Source organism: Passer montanus, unplaced genomic scaffold, assembly GCF_014805655.1.
Source record: "Passer montanus isolate IOZ18808 unplaced genomic scaffold, ASM1480565v1 scaffold20, whole genome shotgun sequence".
Lineage (NCBI taxonomy): Eukaryota > Metazoa > Chordata > Aves > Passeriformes > Passeridae > Passer > Passer montanus.
The window spans coordinates 11,459,540-11,478,125 of record NW_024366592.1 but is presented as its reverse complement, the minus strand read 5'-3'; the positions used below and the strand labels follow the sequence as shown (position 1 = coordinate 11,478,125).

Genomic DNA, 18,586 nt, shown 5'->3' with positions numbered 1-18,586 from the left:
CTTCACAGATTTGGGTGCCATGTTCTGAGTCATTGTGTGAGGAAGTGCCTGGTGCTCAGTGCCAAAGGGGTGATGCCAGACACAGCTGTGATCTCCACACAGGAAGCTTCATGCAAATGTTAATTTACTCTCCTTATGTGTCCAGGCTGCCTTCAGTAAGATTCCTATAGGATTCATACCCCTTGGAAAAACTTGCACTCTGAGCCACACGCTGTACCCTGAGAGCACGAATCAAGTCCAGTAAGTATGACGTGTTTCTGAAACATGGTTGGTTGTTTTCAAGAAGCAGTGCTTCTTGGTAGCTTGATGCTTTTCTTTTTCTTCTATATTACATAGAAGTTGGCAGTCTCTGGGCAGAGCCTGATGATTCTCTGGACTTACCTGAGTTAATGACTTCCAAAAACTGACTAAAAATTAAGAGAAGGAAATGTATGTATTATTCGAAATCATTTGCTGTGACTAATTTCTCTGTGATCGTGTGATGCTCAGAGTTTAAAAAGAAAAAGGGATTAAGAGGATCAGCCTCTTAGGAATAGCTGAAAGGGTACGACAAGGATATAGCAAGGATGTGACAAAATAAGCCAAAAATAAGTCCTCTTTCTGACCCTTCTCCAGTCTAAGAACTCTAGAAACCAGTCCGCATATAGCCTGGTTAGGACCTGCCAAGTAAGGCATACAACAATATGGGAAAGGTTGGATCACATTACTGGCTTTTGCAGGGCAGGACTCACTTTTCCCTATGGTGGGACTGATGCTGGCAGTAATCCAACAACCCAATTCTTCAGCATTTTCAATATGATCCAGTCGGTGGTATCTGTTGCCTGCAGTTCAGTTTGCTGCAGGATTGTTTTCTCCACTTATAAGGGGAACAGGGAGTCAATCTTTCTTTTCCCCACACTTCATTTCTTTTCAATTTTCCCCCTTCTTCTCCTCTCATAATAATAAATATATTTCTTCTTGATCCTGAAATCTTTTCACTCTCGCTCTCCCAGTAATTCATTAACGTTGTTCTTTGTGGAACCCTTGCTGGTATCCATCATACGTAAAACCCACTAGTCAACTGGCATAACATCCTTCCTTAAAGCTACCAGAGTGCTTTGAAGCTCAGAAAGGTGGACAAGGCTGTAATCAGCAGCTAAGATTAAAATAATAATTTATGTTTGGGTTCTGAAGAAGCTGTTTGAAATGGATGATTTTCTTGTGCCAAGGTAATGAACTGTGCAGGTGGGACTGCAGCACACTGGAGAAGTTGAAGATAATTTGGTCAATAGGCTGCTTAACAACCCGCACCAGTGACAGAACCTGAGTCAAGAAGGGCAGAAGTGATATTTTTCAAAGAAATATTTGGGCTTTGGTTCCTTCAGCACTCTCTTAGGAGTGTAGGAACTGTAAAGGTCTTAGAGAAAGGTAAGAGCTGTGAGAGATGATGAGCTGTGGGAAGAACAGCTTCCTTATCTGTCTCAGTATTGTAATCCTGATGAAACCAAGGGCAGTTTCTCCCACTGATTCACATGAATATTGGGCTGGATATAAAAACTGTGTTTTTTCCTTGTCCAGCTGAGACACTGGAAATGTATGCAGTGTGGAAACTAAATATTACCCAACTTTGAAAACAAAGAAAGGGTTTCAATCAAGTATATGCTTCAAGGTTTGAACATAGGCTATTTAGTGGACTCAGACGCTTTGGTTACAAAATCTTTACAGCTTGAGCTGACAAAAGTGCTCTGGCTGCTGTCCACAACTTAATGGAGACCTAAACAATATGGGCACTGCTGATAAGTGGGTTTACGTTGATTAAAAACTTCAAAATAAATTAGCACATACTAATGCAGCTCAATCTCAGACATGTGAATTGAGGCCAGTCATGCTGTCTCATTCTCTCCCAGGCTGTAATACTTGCTACCACTAAAATAGAATCATGATTTGGGTCCTTTGTATGTTAAGTATCTGAAAGAAGAGGTAACACAGTTGACCTCTGATCTCCTAGATTAGCTCAAAAAGGAGGAATATCTCAAAAGCTTAGGCTGGTAATTTCCTTTCACTGTTTTCTGTATTTTGCTGTTTGTTAGGTTTTGTCATGTGTTGCAACCACACGTTTTGCTTTCTGATTTCGGTTAAGTGCAACATGTTTCCCTGTGGTTTTTACTTTTGCTGAAAAAAAACCCTACCTGGACTCATAGTGGAATTTGCTGGAAAAAAAAGTAATTTTAAAGCTTACTCATTTCCTTCCTTCCTGTTTGTTTTCCTTTGCTTTTTTTTCCTGTTTGTTTTGCAGGCATATTACTAATGCTACATTGGCCATTTTGAAAGGAGAGACAGTTCCACTTGATGTCTTGCAGATCAAGGTGAATGCATCTACTTATTTGGAAACCAACATTCCTAAAACTTTCCTATTCTGATATTTTTATGTTTACATGAACTGGTTTTCCTCTGTTTTGCTGTTACGCATTTTAGTTTATGATATCAACAGTTCTGCTGGCAGTCATTTCTCCACCATGTGCTATGGCATCAGACAATTTAAACAGAAAACACTAGAATGCCTCAGCATTGCTTTTCTTTGAGACTCAGAGAGTATTGATGAATACAAAAGTTACCAGTGGTATATTCCTGTAGCAATGGTAGCCTCAGCATTGCTTTTCTTTGAGACTCAGAGAGTATTGATGAATACAAGTTACCAGTGGTATTCCTGTAGCAATGGTGAGAGATACCAGTAGCTGTCTGCTGATTTGATGCATTCCTGTGGATTGTGAAGTTAATAGCTTTCTTTGACAAATGGAAAGATACAAAATGGGAAAACCTTTGACTATGCCTCGTATGGTTTCTGAATATTATTTTTCTGTTCAGTTGTAGAATGGACGTTTCTGCAGCAAGAGTGTTGTATTGCTGTGCAGAGCTTGCTTTTGGCTAACAGTCAAATCCATGAAATGAAATGGCCATTGCTGGGTGTGCAGTCAAACTCAGGCTACCTGTTCAAAACTTCACCTCTTATATTCCTCCCTGGAGCAGATGGACTGTACAGTGCTTAAATTGTGCTAAGCTTTCTTGCTGTTAGCTCTTTGTCATACCACTTCTGTTAAATTTCTGTGTAGAAGTTTAACAGAAGTTTTTATGTAGCAATGCTATTTTTCCAACTTCAGAAAATAAAGTTGGAAAAAAGGTAAGAAAAGGCAGTTTTGCAGTATTTATTTTTCTTTACAGGGAGAAAAAGAGCAGCCTGTGTTTGCAGTATCTGGTTTAAGATGGGGATCTTACAGAGATGCAGGAGTTAAAGTTAGCAAGTAAGAAAATACTATTTTTGGAAACTGTACCGTTTTTAGTATCTGTTGCCTAAAAAGACACACTCCCCTCTCTCAAGTAAGTCTTTTTCTGAATATAGCCATCTGTAAGGCAGAGGCACCCACTCTTGCTAGATCTTGCATTACACATATAGGAGTGTAAGATGTATCAGAATTCTTGTGATTTGAAATAAATATTTGGTGCTGACCTGTTGTTTTAAGTATTTGCTTTCTTCTTGCATTGTGGTATCTGCTTCTGGAACTTTATTCAGATTGTAACAGGGAAAATCTCTCCCTTGAGTAAAGTCTAAGTAAAGTAATTGGCCATTGTTTTTTGTCATCTGCCAATGAAAAGCTGTGTGTGTACTCTGAAACCGAATTCCAGCAAGGGACATCAGATGCAGTAGAAATGCCTTCAGGTTCCTGCCAGAAATTGCATGGACTGTGCTATCTGATGACTGTTCTCTGAATGCTAAACTCATAATTATTGGGCTTTCTCCAGTGGACACTTAACATGTCAGTGTCTGTGTATCAAATGACAGGCATTATCTGCTGAAGGAGCAGCATTGCCAAAGCAACTGACTCCCCAAACTCTTATGGAGGAAATGCAGCTGTAAGGAAATACCATGTGCTTTGTGAATGAGCTGTCTTTGTCAGGAAGAAAGAGGTAGCAGACCTCTGGAGTTTGTCTGGCAAATGTTTGAGTAGGTTTAAGAGGCGATGGGGGAGATGGAGTAAATGGTCAGGTTGTTTGTCCCTGGGAGGCCAGGGACATTCTTAAGTGGGCTGTGTAGGTGCTGACTTGGCTGTGCTGCAGGCTCTCCTGCTAATTGCAGCCCCCAGTTCAAAGAAATGCACTTCTCTCTGCGCTCCTACTGGGCTTCCCGCCCGTGCCCTGGTTTTCTCCTGGTGTCAGCCTTCACATCTTTCCCTGCAGCACTTCCCTTTTGTAAGAGTCCTTTGGGCTCAGTGCTAGAGGCACGACAGCACTTTTGATACATGAGGCACACGAACATCGTCAAGCCTTGCTTCCTTCCATAAGTGTTTTTGAATGCAGAGAATCACATCCAGCTTGGAAAGCACTTCAGCAACAAATGAACAGGTGCTCAGAGTCTGCTTGGAACAAAATCCTTGTGTGTTTGTCCTGTTTTTATACTTTCCCACTTCATCCACTTTTGCTGCCCATGAGAGATGGGTTATTGGACTAAAGACATTTGTTGTGTTCCAGTGCAGCTGATCTTAAACTGAAAATAACTCAAAAGGAGTTAAGCCATAAGACACAGTTCCAGAAGTGTGTCTGACTATCCCTCTACTAAGGACTGTGCTGCTGGAGAGCTGGTGCTGTCTTATGTTACTATTTTACAGACCATTTCGTGGCTTGAGGGGAGTAGGGGCACATTTGCGTGCCTAATGGTTAATGAGATCCTTACATCTGCAGTACTCTTGAGCTAATGCTGTTCAATGTGCTTTGTTGACCCTCTTTGGTGAAAGACACTGATCAAAATGTGTGCCAAGCCTGTCTAAATACAGTCACATCTTTAGATTCTGTACAGTGCTGTGTGGCTGGCAGGATTTTTATTTTGCAAAACTGATTTCGATGTGAGAATCCTTTGCCACTAATGAATGTTTGCTGGTTCTTTTATCACTGAAGCGTTTGGTTTTTTGTTTGTTTCCTCCAACCTTTGGAAATACGCTGTATTGCATATTGTGGAGATGCACACCACCAGCTGTTAGACCACAGACCTTTGAATCATCCTCAGATGTCTCATAAAACAAAGTAAAATTCTGATAGTGAGATGTCCTGCTGCTCGTAGTGAAGATTAGACACTGCATTTTGGTGATGTGTAACTCAAGATAGGGATGTCACTGCTAGGCTGCTGGTGATGTGTAGAAACTATCTTACAGTATCAAAAAGCTAAAGGTTGTCAGGGAGCACTAACTCAGTGGCAAACAAGTCTCTGTGCTCTGATTTCATGCAAAGTTTCTTCCTTTCCCAGTATGGACCCCTGGATATCTCAGAAGTTCTGTATCTGTTCTTTTTCCAGGTACTGGTACCTTGGGCCTCTGAAAACAAAAGCAGCTCATTTTTTCAGTACATTTAAGGTAAACATTAATTGTAGGGAAAATGTTTTTGTTTCAGAAATGAACAGGCTGACTATGCTTTGTATAATTTGTCTGCGAGCTTTTGTGAAGGGTTCTGGTAACAATAAAAAATGGGACTAAAACTCAACTTGTTAGAAAGCCTACCAATTGATAGATTTACTTCTGAAGAGAGGAAGGCAAAGAGAAATACTTCTAAATTTTTTTTTTAATTTTTTCTGCAAGATCACCAGGGGAAGCCAGTAACCCCCTGTGAAACTGGTGAGCAGCAGTGGTGAAGTGCTAAAGAGCTCAGCCACATTTTCTCAACACTCTTTGTAATAACATTTCACTCTGATTTATTCATCTGGCAGAAGGGTCTATAATTAGACTGCTCATGCACATTGATAATCAGGCTTCCTTGTGTAGTAAAATGAACATGAAGATGAATAGCTTTTATCTTGCCTGTTGCCTAAAATTGATCCTGGAAAGATGAAAATTTGACCTGCATTAAAGGTAAGGCATTTTCATTCACGTGGTTTTACTTTTCTCTCAACATATAAGGAACCTCCTGAAAAGCAGTGAAAATGCCCAGGAGCTGGTACAGTAGATCAAATAGTGCAGTCTTGCCATGCTGTCTGTGACAATGACAATGTTTCCTTTATAGACAGCTCCTGTAAGGGGGATTTAATAGTAATGTATCCAGAAGAGTTGAGATGGGTTTCTCCCCCCCATCCATAGAAAATGTGAGGTTATGCTTCTGAGTTCTGGCATTCTAAGTAGAAACCTTTTCTTTTCTGTCCACCTCCTTTCTTGCTTCCTTTGAGTCCTGAGGCTCAGCTGGGGGTGGTGATAGTGGATTTCTCTAGTGAGCTATTAATTGCACATTAAAAAGATCTGTTAAACCTGCTGAAGGTTAAAGAGAAGTGCCCACTTCTTCAGCCATTTAGATAGAAAACTTTCTGCCTGGTCTCACCTAATTGTGATGTTCACGTTACTTTATGTGACTCTTATGTTATCATTTTGTTAGTTTCTACAAGAACTGTCTCCAGCCTGTTGAGTTTAATCTCTTCCTGGCTTGTGTTTGCTGCTCCACACTTCATATTTTCTGGTTTTACTGGGGGTGTCTCTTGAAACAGGATGACCTGTAGCTGAAAAAAAGTGTAATTGGACATATCACCTCTGATATTGGTAGGGGCATTGTTATGAGTGTTATCATCTCTTCTAGAATACACAATCTTAAATTATCTGAGCACTGCTGCTTTTCCATTTAATCATTAATATTTATTGTTTGTGTACTGCCCTACTGATACAACCTCTGTTTGTCCTGCTTATTGTGTAAGTATTAGAGTGGAGTCTTTCCTTGCTCTCAGAGGTGTGAGGTGAATTAGTTTAACAACCTGTGCTATATGATCCAAAACGACTTCTGTAGTTTTGTACATAGAAAAATAATTGTACCGAGTTCATGTGAGCTCTTGGCTGTGTTGTTTTAGTATATAAATTTAAAAACCAATTGAGGTATTCCCTCCCATAAGTCCTGCATTTGGAGCATTTCTGAAATTATTTTCAAAACATTGACAGGAAATAAACTTTGTCAGCATCTGGAGATATTTCAAAAGCTAAGGTTTTTCTGTAGCCCTGGTACTGGAATCTGAAATAACACCAAGAATAGTGTGTTAGTACTTTCCTTTTTATTTATTTTTTTAATGCTTTATAAAGCTCACATGACTTGCCTTAAGAGCTGTTCTGTTGGTGTTTAGAAGCACCTGACTATCAGGTCAGGTCTGGATTGTTTGAGTTGCTGGAGAACAAAGGCCTGTCAGGTTTTAGTGCCCCTTGGCTGCACACAGCACTGTAGGCTTTGTCTGTTTGCACTGGATCCTGCTGAGCAGTTGCTCTTTGAGGTTGCCTTTTTGCCATGCAGACACCAACTGTGCTTTCAGACATTACTGTTGACCTGGCTGGTTTGGATTGTTCCCTCCAGCCAGAAGCAGCTGTGTCACCCTGCCACACATCAGCAACAAAGGAAACATCCCTTCACCCTCTGTTCATAGAGGGGGAAAAGGCCCTCACTTCTGCGCAGGGAAGGATTAGATTAGTGGATTTGGGAACTGTGGGTAATCTTTTTGAAACTGCAGAAATGTCATCTCACCAATGAACCTGGAGACTGGAGAGCCATAAAGTAGGCTGAGGCAGTGGCGGGGGGTGGTCTGAGTAGCTCTACAGGGCTACGTGTAAGAACACAATAAATAGGCTACAGGACTAAACAGAATAAACAGGCAATGCCCTAAACAAAATGCCTTTCATGTTCTGTCATTTCTTTCCATGTAAATCCAAGGAGTGGCCTCAGAAACATCAAGCTGCTCTCATGTACCTGGGTCCAACTGAGAGACCTCCAGAAGAGCCAGAGGAGAAACCATCCAGACCTCCTTTGTATGTGAGGCTTTACAGACGACTTCGGTCATACTGGTCATCTCCAAAAGGTGGGCTGGATGTGTTCAGGCATAAACTCACATGCAGGCTCTACTCCTCTAACAGGTCTGGGGGTGTGCTGTGTGGAAGGCATGTCTAGTTCACTGCTCTCTTTTCTGTTACTATTTTGGGGTGGTTTTTTTGTTTCCTTTTTAAATTTATTTAAACTGTGATTTTTGTCAAGACGCTTGTAGTGGCATCTGTCAGAAATGGAACAGAGTAGTCCTGCCAGTGTTTGTGGTCTCAAACAAATACTCACTTGTAGAGAACCCAGGGTGTTCCCTGGACTCATAGTTGCCTTTGCAGTGGAGGTATCCATTGAGGATACTTGGCACTTCTGGGTGAACTTCTTGAAATCATCTTCCAGCAGAATGGCTTCTCAGCTGGGCGGAGAGGAGCAGCCCGTGTTTTTCCAGGGTGGGGAGAGTTGCTGACGCAGTGCAACAAATGTGACTTTAAATACAATTTGGACCAGGCCTAAATTTCTCTTAATATGTTAAATTCTTTCTGTACCATAAACTTTGTGTTCTCTGAGCCCCTCTTGGGTTGGGCTGTTGTCTGCGTAGTGCACATGGCAGGCTGCAGGAGGAAGGAGAGTGGGTATTTTGCACAGCCTGCTGCTAAGACCTTGTTCCTCCTTGGCTAGCAGAGGTGATTCATGCATGAGCATGCACCAAGTGATCTGGATATGAGAACTGAACTGTGGAGCTGCCTCCTGTAGAAAATGTGTTACCACAGCCACCTGAACATCAGATTCCTGGGTTTTTGATACTAGTATATCATGGGTTTTCTCAATGTTCTTGCCACTAGCCCAGGAGATCTACTAATCCCTGGACGTAAGGATTCACAGGGCTGTGATGTACTGTGCTTGACAATCTTTTCTGGTACTGTGTAAATGCTGATGGTATTTTTTCTTTTCTTCAGTACTCCTAAGCTCCCTTTTAATTTTTTTAAGATTTTGACATTTTGAGAAACAAAACTAGTGGCCAGAATGGCTCAGACTGATTTTTGTGTCTGGCATCTGCTTCACAGTGATCTGTGTAATTAAATTCCACTTAATGACTGGTACCTTCTCTTCCTGATATGCAGAGTTCCCCCAGGAGGTAGCCCCAGAGGACTGGGAAGAACTGAAGCTGTCCACCATTGAGCTTTCCATTGCAACTCGGAACAGGCAGCTTGATCTAGCAGTAAGACCATAACATAATTGGATTCCAAATGCTGCCTGCCCACAGTTTTCCTGTCTTGCTAAACTCCCATTCTTGGCTCTATATGGATAACATTTACTGCTTCATGGAAGAAGAGGTCCATGATTGAATCCAGGAAAGGGCACGTTTCAGATCCAGTGTGAAAGCACAGGAGACCAGTGTAAAACTGCATTGCAGTGGGATCAGAAAGAATTTGTACAAGGTTTCAGTAGGCAAACAGAAGTTTTAGGATTTCCCATGAGTAAAAAAAGGACCAAGAAGCATTCCTTTCCCTATGTGAGAGTCTCTTTTATGAACTTCTGCTAAAAGGAAGCTGAGCCTGAGTGTCTGGCTGGATTTTTTTTCTGTCCCTCTTTTTTAGACTTGCAGAGTAGAGTTAGAAATAATTGGTACTAGGGAAAGGACAGGGGCTACACTGATTTGAAGGAAAGGAAGTGCAGGTGGATGAAAGAATAGAAGCAAGGCATCAAAGGAACTGTTCCTGTCATAACCTTCTCAGCATGTTCATGCTGTTCATTCACTGTTTTAGAACCTCTCTTTGGCTTATGCCTGTGTTTTGGTGCAATTTTACTGCTGTGAAAGCTATTTGGATAGATGTCAGTCTTTAATTTTACAGGAAAATGCTTACACAGTGATTCTATGCTCGTGAGCTTCGCTGCATTTCCTCCTCAAGGGTGCAGGAAACCCTTGCCACTACACCCAGGTTAACAGGAGGTGTTGAACTTTCTGCAGCATATTTCTTCCTTAGAATCCGGGTCTTTAAGAACATGAAAATGTGTGTTATATTGATATGTTATCTTGCAGGATCAGACCAAGAGAAACCAAACAAGCAAATTTACTTTTTTTAATGTTCTCCTGGTTTCTCCTTAGAATATACCACCATGAACTTTAGTTTCTTCTTCATCATGGGTTATGATTTGGACTGTCAGTGTCCTAGTAATGGTAGAAGCTAGACAGAGACTAGTATTTGGGTATTTTTTTTAGTGGTTTCTAGGTGGCACTTGAACAGAATTGGTTGTTGAACTGGATGGGAACCAGTGATGTAAAAACAGACCTACCAAGAACAGAAGAAATATCAGGAACTGGATGGGAACCAGTGATGTAAAAACAGACCTACCAAGAACAGAAGTGTCCAATTGCCACAAACTCCCTTAATGTTCTTTCTGTGGTTCAAGATGTACTTCAATATTGGTTTTGAAAAGAAGCAAGTGATGTAGGGTTCTCAGGTCTCTTGCATAACCTAGAGAAATGGACAAGTTCATGTTAGACCAGTTGTACTTTCCTGTTTCTAGAGGTGGAAATATCTTGATACTACATCTCTTTTTCTACACATGTGGATCCCTTATTACTGCATTAAAGTCCCTCTCTTGAAACCATTGTCCCTGTAGTCCTCAAAGCTGACCAGCAGCTCTCTGGAATAAATACCAGGCCATATCTGCTGACTGCTGCCAGCCAGTCCTGTCTCTGTGTCTCACCTCAGATTCATGCAGAGGCTGCCCCATTGAAGGGAAGCTGATAAAACCATACAGGTGCAGCTCAGGCAGTGCCTCTGCAGAACAGCAAAGGAATAAACCAAATTAAGCTAACATGCATTTATTTTTACTTTTATAATTTTGATTGCATCTTCACACTACAACTTTTGCCATGACAAAAATATTAAAATACATAAGATATAAATTGCATCTTAATCAAAATTGCTTTCCTGGGAAAAGCTGTACTGTATACTCAGTTTAAGGGCAGGCTGTAAATAGGAAAGAAACTAAGTGAGGAGTTTAAAGGATTGTTACCAAGGACACTTTGATTTCCAATTTGTATTGTTTAAAATTCTCTTACTGTGGTGTTTGGTACTATTTAAGCCATAGTACAATGTTGTATCATTGTACTATTGCTTAAATTCATGAAATACCCATTGAATAGAAATTAAATAAGTAAGCGTAAGAGATCTGCTATTGTCTTTAAATGTAACAGGAAGCCAAACGTGTGACTCGTTATTTTGCTTCTTGTGGTATTTATTGAATATTCATTAATGGGAAAATACTGTCTGTAATTTCTAGTTTCTAATCTCAAATTGAGATTTGGATGAAGCATGAAATGCAGAAATGCATCTTCTGTCTCCTTTTGGGGGACAAAGGACTGGCCATTGTGTGAACATATTGCAGTATCATGGGTGTGGCATTTTCAAATGTTAACTGCTTGATTTCTGAATCCTTTTTTGCACAGCGCACTGAGGACTTCATGGACATTTGCATTGAAGCAGAGAGTGTCAGCAAAGGGGAGTTTGTTCACAGAGGGTGAGTATGGGAAGGCTGCAAAAAGAGGGCAGGATCTCTGAAAAGTGTGCTGGTTTTCTCTCATACTGTGCTGCAAGATTCAGAGGCAGAGGACTGCAAAGCACACCAATCAGTACTGCTTCTCAGGGACTAGTACTTTTGTTCTTTAAAATTCTTACTCATGTTCTGTTTCTGTAAACAAGGCAGAAATCCAGAACCTGGAGTATTCAGAACCTGGAGTTTTTCCTAGCTTCTGAGTTTCCTATACCTTTCATCTTTTCCCCTGTTGCTGTAAGTCAGTACTGCTTGGATATTACTGTCCTTACTGAGTTTTATAGGCAGCTGTGCAGATTTAGCCCAGAATCTTTTAGGCCTAGCTGCTCAGTGGATTGAGAGGTGGGTCACAGAGCTGGTTTGTTTGTACTAGTGGTATCTGGGAATTCTTGAACTGTGGTGAGACAGGCCCTCCTCTAAGAGGGCCTCTTCCTTCCCTCAATAGCTCTTGTGAGAAATTAGGTCTGAGCCAGAAGAACTTTGGAAGATGTGAATTTAAACAGGGACTTTAAGCAAATGTATTGGGCCTCTTGTACGTGGAATAAGAAAGGCTGCAGGTGTGAAGAAGCAGCGTGTGGAGAAAGTGAAAGGTAGTGCTTCCTTTGTGCTTGTGATGCCTTGTAGTGTTCTTGTTCCTCCTGCTCTTACAAGAAGCAAATCAGAGCTGCCTTTTCCAGCTCCTTCTTACAGTCCCACTCTCAAATACATTATGTCTTCAGTACAGGTTTTACCAGCAACAGATTTTCTTGCTAAATCCAGGGGAGCTCCTCTCCATATTGCCTTTTAATTTGCTGTTTTCTCAGTCTTCGAGCTCCCTCTAGTGAAATCAGTGTGAGGATTTCAGTGCAATTTTACCTGCTTGTCATCACCCTAATAATTCCTGCAAGATACTTGTTTGTGGTACTAATGGCAACTCAGGCCCCTTATTTGAGCCTCCCAGGAGCCTCAGTGGGAATAGAATCTTCTGACCTATGCATACACTGTAAGTCAGGTTACCACCTGCAGCTGCTTTCAAATTGCATGAGCATGTGGACTGTTGTTGCTTGGGACTGATTTGTTTGCTTTGAAGGCTACAGAAGGAAAGGAGGAGGCAGTTTTCCTATTAGAAGCAAGAGGAATCTGGTCTTGTAAAGGAGATAGATAAAGGAGATGTTATTCTGGGTTCTCAAACATTTTGCTGGCAGAAAAATGTAGATGAGTTTGTGTGACTTGCGGGAGGCATATTCAAGTGTATTCCCAGTGTAAATAATACCTCCTGTGTTGACTGGATGTCTTCCTGCAGTAGTGTGGCACATTTTCTGACTGCAGTTACAGTGTCATGCAGAAAAAGCCTGTGAGAAGCATTACCATAGCCCTGCTGTTGAGAGCTAATTAGAGGCAGTACTGAAAGCTGTGAGCTGTTCAAGCAAAGTTCAGAGAAACAAGCTCTTTTGATTAAATAGTGCCAAAAAGCCTGTAGGTAACAAAGAAAGACAAAGAGAGGTGTGGGGGGTGGGAGAGCAGTGGGGGGGGATGGTTAGTTGTACAGAAAGGAGTCAGAGCAGAGAAAAGGTGCCCTGTTTTTTCAAGGCAGAATCAGGGTGTTCAGAGGTCCCACTGTGCCTTTGCCAGCTGGAGTTGAGTTAAGCCCATTATCAGAGGCCCCCCATTGCCTAGCACCAACAGGGTTTGTCTTTGGAAATGTGTGAAACAGCTCTTTATTTTTTCTTCTTTTTTAGTGCATAGTTTAAATACCAGAATTTGGGGGGCTGAAAAAGGTTTTTAGAGGAAATACCTTATCAGTGCAATTAACAAGGGGGTTTTATATTGGAGAGGGCACTGACATGAGCTGATGAGAACTGATGGGTCACACAGAGAAAACCACACATCCAGCAGGAAACTACCATGGAGGCTCAGCAGTGTGTGTGTCTGGGGGCATGTGGGGATGTGTCAGTGTGCTGGAGGGCAGCTGCTGTTGGATTTCCAAGAAAGGAAGAGGTTATCCCAGGTGTATAAAAGTGCCTCTGGCTGTGGATCAGGTCTGTGTGAGCAAGAGCATCCACTGCAGCTGTAGAACTGGTGTTTTGATAAGGTGGGGGAAGGAGAGTTGTTTCCAATGGAGTGATTACTAAGAAGTGCTGCAGGGAAGGAGAGTAGGCATGGAAAGTGTGGCATCAGTAATCCACATCCTGGTAGCCAGTTTAGATTCTGTATATGAAAATACAGAGAGCTGTCACTCCAGGACACAATTGCAGTTATCATCCACAGTGCACAAAATTGGGGTTTTTTGTTAGAGGTCTTACTCTGAATCATTTAACACTGGCAGCTTCTGGATATGAAAATGATGTTCCAGTTGTGTGTTATGTGCAGTAGGTGTTGTGGTTCTCTCTCTGCCTGTACTTTTGTGGTTCAGAATAGAGTGGGATGCAACAATCAATGGAAATTTGCTGTTAGACTTCTGATCTTGTTCCTATTTCACATTGCTGTCTGGTCTTGAGTGAGGACCAGAGTCTAAGGGAAATGAATTATGATTTTTTTTTTCTGCTGGACCACTAGAGGAGCAATCACTGCAGGTGAAGTTGTGTCTTATTTGCTTCTACCTGTGCTCTCCCTTGATTGATCTTTAATTCCATGTCTTGGCTCTTTTGAGTTTACCTTGACCCCACAATTACGTCTCTATAGAGCTTCATGTGCCTTCGTTGGCCAAAAAAATCTGCTTGCTCACCAGAGTATGCCTTGTATGATAAACTCCAAGCAGGTTAAACTTTAAGTGAGGAATCTTGCTGCTTGTTTGTACAGTACTGTATAAACTGATAGTATTGCATGCCATCAATGATTTATAATTTATGTTGCTGGAGGATGTTTAATTCCCTCACAATCACTCATCAATCTTTTAGTGTATACATATTTGATTAAAACCAAAGTTTCCGCAGTTAATATTGCTTCTATCCTTCCCTGCCCTTTCCTTAGCTTTTCTTCCTTTGTCTTTGATTTTCATCTCCTGTTTCAAGCCTCTCTTCTCATGTTCCTTCTCTGGGATTTTCTGTGACTTTAGAGGCACTGCCTTCCTCGGGGCATAGAAGATTTGGTGTACAGGGAGATTCTGACGTGATTTTTGTGAGTTCTTTTCTTAGGCAATATTTAAATGCACCTTTCTTTCATATCAGTCTAGAGATGGAAATTTGGGGACAGCAGGCATTGCCTGTCAGAGAAATATCTGTGATAATTCCACCATGCTTGAGAATTGTGGTGTATTAACACAATAATTCTGTGCTGTTCTCTTTGCTATTTGTGTGTTGCTGTCTGTCTGGAGAGGGGCCCAGACTGAGAGGTTGCTGCCTGGGGTGCGGTGTCCCCTTTGCCAGGGGTCAGTCAAAGGTTACGTGTGTGGTCAGTCAGGAGGCCAGAGGAAGGTCAGCACAGCCCAGAGCTTGTGCTCACTCTGCAGCAGCACTTGTGGGGAAAAGCAATCACAACTTGCTGTTCTCTAACAGCTGAGACGGCAACAGGACAGCAGCCTAAGCCTTGAAAAAGACCACATGGCACTTGCAACACCAGCTTTCCAAGACAGGAAACTGCATTCCATGCGATCCCTTTTGTCATCAGCAGAAGTGGGAAAGGAAGCAGCACTTATCTAAGTTCAGTACATAAATAAGAATCTCACAGGTACCAGAAGAGAGAAACTGTCAAAACTGGATATGTTATTTGGAATGGATAAAATGATGACGGTTTCTTCATGAGTAATAACAGAAGCAGCTGATAAGAAATGTCATGCTGATTGGTTTTGATATGAAAAATGTGGGGGTTTTGTTTGTTTTTAGATAGTAATGCTTCTAACTATAATTCTGTCTATCTTTTTTTGGCTTAGATTTTTTAGGTTGTTGGTAAGTTTAGTTGCATAAGATATGAGGTAGTCACTGCAGGCAGCTCACAGTTCAGCATGGAAGTGAAGAGCACAAAACTCTGCTCAGTGTTCAAATATAATTGAGCCAGTGTTCAAATATTAGTGAGCCTCAGAGCAGAAGCTTGTTGGAGGCTGTGGGTACATTATGATTTGCATTGACTGCAACAGAAGAGGGAAGGACTCTTCTACTTTTTCACAGTTAAATACACAAATATTTGTGTATATAACCTCGAAGTTTACCGAATGCATAGTGACTTACCACAGCAAAATGCCATCCCTGAAGAAGGCTGTTTCTGAGAGAAGCATGTCCTTACCTTATCTCTCTTTTGGTTTGGACAGAAGTCAAAAGATGCATGACCCACACATGTGTCCTGAAGGGAGTCAGTACATCCAAGCCAGCAGATGCATCTTGCAACTTCCAGAGGTGAGAAGCTGAGAGATCTGAAAAAGTCTTTCACTTTGTTTCTTGTACCTGTTGATGCTGCACTTTAAGAAATTCCTACTCTAAATCTGGGAGATTGATTACACTGCAAGTGAGACACTCAGTTCCCAGTGCAGCCAATGAGTCCCTTGTCAGGACAGACATACTGAAGTTCCCCAAGCAGTCTGTAAACCTGATGGGGGAAATTTTTTCTGCCACAAAATAGTGGCAGATATTTTATGAAGACAGTAGTGGTTAAAGGGTCTCTTGAGTGTATTGCATACAAATGGAAGTTCCACCCAAACACTAGGAAGAACTTCTTTACTGTGCATATAAGCAGGCACTGAAACAGACTGCACAGAGAGGTTGTGGAGTCTCCCTCACTGGAGATACTAAGAGTCATCTGGATGCAATCCTGTGCAATGTGCTCTGGGCTGACCCTGCTTGAACAGGGAGGTTGGACCAGATGATCCACTGTTGATTCAAACATTCTGTAATGCTGTGATATGCAGATCTTCTTTTCCTTAGCACTGAAGATGTGTACATTTTGCCCTAGAAGGCATTGTGCTGTAGAGAAGAAGATAAATATTAGAGAGAAAGGAGGGTAAGGCAAGGCAGGGGAGCTGAGATCAGTATAAAGAAGTGCCCCAAAACTTTGAAATGATGAAGCTGAGAAAGAAGACAAAGCTGTGCCTGCCTGTGTAATTTAGATTCATCTTTTCCTGGCTGTGAGCTGTTATTGTGGCCCTGGGAAGACAGTTTCTTGTTTTTACAAGGACATTAAATCAATCTCCTAGATAATTTCTATTTTCAAGTGATCTATCTTTTGGCAAAATAATTCCATATTAAGGGATAAAGAATGTGTTGAAAGGCAAAAAAATCTGTTGCTACCAAATAAAAATCATGAATTATGATGTCATGATTAACCAGCATCCTAATGCTTCCACTGAATTCAGATTGTGATAAATTTGTGATTCTGAAAGAATACTCTGCAGTGCTGGGCTAAGTACAGCTGGGCCGTGAGTAATGGTTGTGGTATAAAATAAGCTGTTCATACTGCAGTTGCTGCTAAGATCTTCAGAACATGGGTGCATGGTACAGAGCAGTTCAACTCCATGGCCCAGCTCCAGTGAAGGAACTGCAGGTAGCCCAGATGAGTCTCACCAGTTGATGTTGATGGAGGTGGACTGCTCTGCAGTATGTCTGACTGCCAGAACTTGTACTGGTTCCCCTAGTCTGTGCTGCTCTGGTGTCCCAGTTCCCTCACAGTTGGTTTGAGTACCCACGTAGCACAGTGCTCCTGTGAGTCAAGGGCACACAAAGCAGTCACTGAAGTTGTTTTTAGGTAAAGTCAGCCTGCCATTTTGATGAATGGTTTTAATCACATGCTGACTTTATCAGCATTAAACACTCGAGAAAATTCTACTGCTGAGTAATTCCTGGCCAGTAAATTACTTTTCATCTCATGTTTCAGATCAATATAGTAAAACAATGCTGAAAGGGGTTTATGACATGGATTTAATAGAAGTTACTTAACAGGCATTTCTGCAGATTAGTTTATGTCACCACTGGCAGACCCAAGATCTAGTGCACATAATTGTAGTTCCAATAGAAAAGAATCCTTCAGTATAAACAATGTGGGTCATTAGAGCTTCCTAGTGTTTAATTATCACTAATTAGTAACTAAGTGAGGTAACATCTCATGCACCAGACTCTTAGTACATTCTGTGCAGTGAAGGATAGGTCTCCCTGTGTCATGGAGAAAAAATGGGCTGGAAGGCAGAGGCAGGTCTTGGTTGAGACTGAGCTAAGTGTGCAACTGTGTTTTATTAGTAAAATCAGCATTACAGCCTTGCTGAAGTAACGTTTGATGTTTAACTGCACACAGGGCACTGAGGGATCCTTTGGCATTGATAATGAGGAGTATGAAGCCATGCCTGTGGAGGTGAAGCTCTTACCCCGCAAACTCCGCTTCTTCTGTGACCCCAGGATGAGAGAGCAGCTGCTGCAGGCAGCAGTACAATGAGAGCTCATGGCAGAGGGGCAGTGTTCACCAGTCTTACCACGGTCTCTTCAAGGCACATGAGACCTAACTAACCTGATTAACCCCACTAGACTAATAAGCCTTTTGGCTATTTTTATGTGCGAGGTACTTCCATTGGAAGTGTATCATTTGACTGGTCTCAAAGGGGTTAAAAATGCAAATGAAAATTCTGAAAAATGCATGTTAACTTGATGGCATCTTTTTTCCCCCTCCCCTAAGAAGTCATCCATTTACAGCACTACAGGCTGAGTGCTGTGTGCCACATGCTACTGCTGCAATGCAATTGTATATTAAGTAAAATTTAAGTATACTTGTCCTTGTGTTCTAAGAGTTTAATTTTACTTTACCCATGTAAAAATCTTGCAAAACCTGGGATCCTGGAAAAAAATATTTGGGGGGAGTAATGCTAAGGAATTCTATGAAGCATTGGAATTGCCACATTAAAACAGATGGTTGGTTATCTACTCTGTCACAAAATAAACTGGAGGTTGGTGATACAAAGCAAGTTTAAGAATTCCCCATATGTATTTTCATCTTGCCAAATTCAACAGCACAGAGTTTCAGTAATTATATAGTAGAAATGTAGTCCTTTGAGCAATTTAGGTATGTTGCACAAAAGCAAATTGGAAAACATCATTGACCCAAAGCTGTATGAAGTACATTTGGAAAGACTCTTTAACAAGCTGAGTCTTTTTTTTTGTAAGTATTCTTCTTATTCCTGCAGTAGTATAATGCCAGTAAGGATACCCAAATAAAGTTTATTATTTATTGTGTCTGATTGCTCTTCTCTAATGTAAACAGTGCTCACCACTCCATATGCAACCTCCATCCACTTGAGCCTCAGTACCGTAATTAGTTTTGTTGCTTTTATGAGCTTTTATTT

The 18,586-nt window shown here is 41.4% G+C and overlaps 1 protein-coding gene across 1 annotated transcript in view; it reads left to right on the top strand.

Annotated features, from left to right (window-relative positions):
* The window catches only part of AGK (acylglycerol kinase), a 36,449-nt gene extending 17,973 nt beyond the window's left edge, over positions 1–18,476 (top strand). The window contains exons 7-15 of the mRNA XM_039708039.1: positions 146–240; positions 2,276–2,345; positions 3,199–3,278; positions 5,321–5,378; positions 7,693–7,837; positions 8,916–9,013; positions 11,252–11,322; positions 15,578–15,662; positions 17,548–18,476. Coding sequence (XP_039563973.1) covers positions 146–240; positions 2,276–2,345; positions 3,199–3,278; positions 5,321–5,378; positions 7,693–7,837; positions 8,916–9,013; positions 11,252–11,322; positions 15,578–15,662; positions 17,548–17,685 — 840 coding nt within the window. The 3' untranslated portion in view covers positions 17,686–18,476. The remainder of the gene's footprint in view (positions 1–145; positions 241–2,275; positions 2,346–3,198; positions 3,279–5,320; positions 5,379–7,692; positions 7,838–8,915; positions 9,014–11,251; positions 11,323–15,577; positions 15,663–17,547) is intronic.
* Positions 18,477–18,586: the final 110 nt, after the last annotated feature.